The sequence below is a fragment of the Primulina huaijiensis genome, chromosome 14 (genome assembly GCF_012295235.1).
Source record: "Primulina huaijiensis isolate GDHJ02 chromosome 14, ASM1229523v2, whole genome shotgun sequence".
Taxonomy (NCBI): domain Eukaryota; kingdom Viridiplantae; phylum Streptophyta; class Magnoliopsida; order Lamiales; family Gesneriaceae; genus Primulina; species Primulina huaijiensis.
Window position 1 is genome coordinate 6502197 of NC_133319.1, and position 4993 is coordinate 6507189.

Consider the following 4993-nt stretch of genomic DNA (forward strand, 5'->3'; position numbering starts at 1 on the left):
ATCGATGGACTAAAGTGAAATTTGACAAATTATGGAAGCACTAAATTGATATTTGAATTGTTGTGTGTTGAAATTAAAAAAAAAACAAAACAAAACAAAAGTGTAATATTAATATCCTACAAAGGTAAAATTGTAAAAAAATTTGGTGTCCTCTCTAGGTAGCTATTGTCATGTCCTCACACTTAATATAATAGTATAGATAATACAATTTAAGGGTATTTGTATCCATATAAATACAAAATTTTAAAACATAAAATTACGCTATAAACAATTTCGAGATTTTCCAGCACGATCTTGAGTATCTTGATATTTTCACAAGTCAAACTCGAGCTTGAAATTGAATACTCGACCTAGCTCGACCGTACACAAGTTAAATCGAGTCAAGCTCGACTCGGCTTGTGTGCATCCATAATATAAAATGTTGTTATATATATATATATATATAATATAATATAACAATTGAAATGGGTCACAGATCCAGGTGCAGACCCGATACTTTGGACGCCCCACCGGTCTATTCAGCCTATCATTAAAATATAAAATGAAATCAAATATAGCCGTTAAACAGCAAGACTTTTCCGCATATTCTGTAACGGTCAATATTTTAATTTGAAATTCATAACCTAAAGTATGGGCATCATTTTATACATCAATTCACTCCTTTTTCAGATCTGTCCGCCGTTTGCTATTCTAAGAAGAAGAACAGATTCCGTCCATTCTTCTTCTATTTCGACGAAATCTTGCATTTCCGACACTCCATTTTTCAAATCTCGAACTCGATTTTAGGAATCAAACAGACTAGGGATTAAAGATGTCCGCTGTTAACAACTCCTACAACCAAGACAGAAACCCCAACACAAACACCACAACGGCTGAAGCTCCGGCGGCGACGCCATCAAAGCAGCCTGTACCCACCGCGAAAACCGTGGATACCCAGTCTGTTTTGAGAAGGTAAGAGTCGGTGAAATCTGGAATTTTTCTTGCCCTAATTTTCGTGAAATTTCTATTGATTCTGTAAACTCTTACCATATGATTAAAATGTTGTATTTTAGGGTGATTATGACCTCTCACCCTGAATTTTGTTTTAAATCTGAAAGGGCTTGGTCGATTGAATTCCTCGAGGGTAGATGGATTTTTAATAGCGTATATTTCTTGATTTGGGTTTAAAAAAAAGTTTCGTTACCAAATATTTGTAATTAGCCCTTGGTACTCTGATGTTACGGCAAAACTCTAGTCTAACTCTTGTTGGTTCAATGAGCAGGTTACAATCTGAGCTCATGGCACTTATGGTGAGGACTATGAAATTCAACCTAGAACTTTTCTTTGAGGGCTTTAATGTAAAACTTACACGAATTTTTGGGTGCCCTGAATTTATTTTTTCAATGTTGCTTTTCTTGGAATTATCTTTAGATGGGTGGTGATGCTGGCATATCAGCTTTTCCGGAGGAGGACAACATTTTCTGCTGGAAAGGAACAATTACGGGTAGCAAAGATACGGTTTTCGAAGGAACGGAATACAAACTATCCCTTTCCTTTCCAGCTGATTATCCTTTTAAACCTCCGAAGGTGAAGTTTGAGACCAGTTGTTTCCATCCCAACGTCGATTTGCATGGGAACATATGCCTGGATATATTACAGGTTGCTAATGAATTCCGTCTACTGTATTCTTGAATGCATTACCTAATATATTTCATGTAAATTGATTATTTATTTGGTAATGTTCACAGGATAAATGGTCGTCTGCTTACGATGTGAGGACCATCTTGCTATCAATTCAGAGTTTACTTGGAGGTAAAACACTTTCCTTCCATCAATGGCGTAAAATTTAGGAACCAAGAACTCATTTTTAGAGATTAAAAAGTTTCCTCTTTGGATGCCTTCCATGATTGTCTCTGATCTTATTTTCCTGTTTCTGACGGTATCCTAGAGCCAAATACAAGCTCACCGCTGAACACTGCGGCGGCTTCACTGTGGGAAAACCAAGGAGGTAATATCACACGCTAACACTTGTACTTGAGATCTATCACTTGCCTTGATAAATTCATGGTACTTGTGGTTTTATAGATCCCTGAAGAGCTGTGCGGTATGTGTGTCTGATTTGAGTTTTGTTGTTTTTTCAACTGCAGAATATAGGAAGATGGTTGAGAAATTGTACAAGCAATCTGCCTAAAGTTTTATCACTGGAGATGTTTTCTGCTGTCAAATGTTGATCAAGTACTTCTTTGGAGGGGACGAATGGTTGGAATGAAGAGATTGTTTTCTACATGTTAGCATATAGTTCTTTGCTTGTGGGAAAAATTGATGTCTTTTTATTGTTTTTTCTTGTTCTTTTCATTAATAGAAATCTTGGCTTCCGAACTTTACATGATTGTTCCATACTGTTTTATCTCTTTCGTTCCTTTCAAGTTTCAAATGAATTTCGCTAAGACGAAGGGCTTTGCTTTAAGAAAAAATTCAATTTATCTAAAACACATTAGACCAGCTATATTGAAATAAATTTAAAAATAACAGATTCCTCAATTCAAAAGCAGAGTATTTCTGCTTTTGGGAACATGTTACAGTACTCTGGGAAGAACTTGTTAAAGTAAAAACCAGTTATATCTGATACCACCACTGCTACAACTGTGATTATTACCGCCGCCTCCGCCACCCCACGGCTGCTGTGCATGCATATATAGAGGCTCTCGACGCACCAATAATAAATATTAGTACTAGACACAATCTGGATATGTGTAGTAGAATATTGCGTTGCTCATATACTGCCGTTGATTTTCTGTGGGTGCTATTATATTTATGTCTACGTTTTTATAACGTGCATATGCCAAGCATACAGCATGGATGGATTTAGCTTAGATCAGTCCAGGCCTATAATAAGCTCAACCCAATATATTTTTTTAATTATATATGAAAGTTTTTTACTTAGCCCACTAAAGTTCATATTTTCGACACCCAAAGTCTCTATGACACAATTTCATTCGACAGTCTAATGTAACGACTTTTTGGTTATATATATAATTTGTTACATTAAGTTCAAGTCCGTCCCAACTCTAATTCTTGTATTCATCCCAAGCATGGAGCGTGATCGACAGGTTCTATCAAAATGAGAATCTAGTTTTAAAGAATTAAATTATAAACGAAGGTTATGCCCAATGACCAAATCTGTATTGCATTTCAAAAATCACAAAATATTATAACCTGCTACCATTGTACGGTTAGGGGTCACATGGTCATCGATTGTGGATTACTCATTGATGTCCTTTAGATTCAAGAGGTTAAATTTAACGTTAAAGAATTTAATATGATTAAGTGATCAAACTTGTAATAAAATTATAAACTTATTTCGAGTTGGGATACAAGTTTAGGAAGGTTCCATTTTGGTTTTTGTTCAACTCGCTCATATGATCAATGGAATATGATTATGAGGTACTTTGGATTTTTATTCGATCCTACTAAAAATTTTGATTGGGATGTACGTTTTACTAGAAAAACAATAAAAATATAAATATATCTAAGGTTGTGAAGGTAAAATTCATAATCACTTATTATTTTTAAAGATTGAATTAATTATGTCAAAATTAATGATAAGTCATTTTTACTCTCGAAAGTTAAAAAATGACTTTTCAAATTTAATATAATCAATTTAAAATCTCACTCGTTTATACTTACAGGTTTTACCTAGGCATGATCTGGACCAGATCAGATTGGTTTCAGATTGCCGGGTGATGAAACCAAACCAATTATGTATAATAATGTATTGGATCGTTTCCGGATTTAGCGGATTGTGAGCGTAATTCAATCCAAAACTGAAACTAATAAGCTGGATTGAAACAGATTGAGACCAAAATTATATATAAGTCTCATGTCAAATCTTAATTTATTTATTAATTATCTATATGTGTGTGTGTAGTGTTCGTGTTATCTATTATATTTATATGAAACCGGTGTTAGAACTAGTTGTGGTACTAGATTAAAATGATTTCGGATTCATTTTAAAGCAACTAATCCGATTCACAATTGAAGTGGAATTCGATTCAACCTGGAACCAATATCCCTTTCGGGAACTATCAGTTATTGAATATTTCTTGGCTTCAATTGATATTTTTGTTGATGGAGATTTTACTTAACATCTTCATTTGAACTGAACCTGAAGATAACTAAACTCATGAAGATATGTCAGAAAATTTGAAGCCGAGCTAAGAGAAAACTCTTTGTTATTGACACAAATTTGTCATGTACATGGCGTTAACGGGATATGACAATTGTCTCTCAACATACAACAAATTTCAATTTGTGATAGTATTACTACAAATCACAAGTTCCATATGCAGAAAATGAAGCAAACTCCATTTTGAGAAGAAAGAAGAAGAAGAAGTTCGAAATGAATGAAAATGCTCTTTTTTTTCTCATTAATTCATTCAGATTGATTGATATTTAAGTCACAAATATCGAAAATGTGTCCAAGAGATATATTTTGGTGACAAAGATTCGTGGAAATTCTCAACTCTTGGTAAACATCGTCGCTTAACGGGTGGCCTAGGCGCCTCTGGACCTCCGTTGCTGCTTGAGAAACTTCCTCACAGCTTTTAAGACACACATTTGAACGTTCTTCTCAAGTTAAGTTTTTTTTTTTTTTTTTTTTTTTTTTTTTTTTTTTTTTTTNTCTATTCATTGAACTCAAATATTCTAACAATCCCCCATTTGAATTAATTAATGTATGAACGCACTTGATATCTAAAGATAGTTTACTAATAAGATCATCGCATCATGAGATGTGACTTTTGGATTTAAACCTTCTTGGCAGAATAATATCATATTTACTTAGCTACTATGTGAATATGATGTCTTAAACTTCTAGTCGGTTTGTGTAAAACCAGACAACAGTACCTACACAATAACATATCCATCATTTTCTTTTGGTTTTTCGGTTGTGTCCGTTTTGGTTATTGAACACATCTTGATTTCATAAGTGTTATTTTAAAACAACTCGTCCTCA

At 34.0% G+C, this 4993-nt stretch overlaps 1 protein-coding gene across 2 annotated transcripts; it reads left to right on the forward strand.

The window, feature by feature from the left end:
- Nucleotides 1-645: 645 nt before the first annotated feature.
- Nucleotides 646-2363, forward strand: LOC140957492 (ubiquitin-conjugating enzyme E2 20). 2 transcript variants are annotated; one of them, XM_073414782.1, is made up of 7 exons: nucleotides 646-951; nucleotides 1262-1289; nucleotides 1411-1638; nucleotides 1728-1791; nucleotides 1928-1987; nucleotides 2127-2210; nucleotides 2241-2363. In XM_073414782.1, exons 1-6 carry the CDS (start codon nucleotides 812-814, stop codon nucleotides 2168-2170), a joined length of 564 nt encoding a protein of 187 aa, XP_073270883.1. In that variant the 5' UTR covers nucleotides 646-811; the 3' UTR covers nucleotides 2171-2210; nucleotides 2241-2363. The 2 variants fall into 2 exon arrangements, with proteins under 2 accessions (XP_073270883.1, XP_073270882.1); XM_073414781.1 differs by having other exon boundaries at nucleotides 647-951; nucleotides 2127-2363.
- The last annotated feature ends 2630 nt before the right edge of the window (nucleotides 2364-4993 follow it).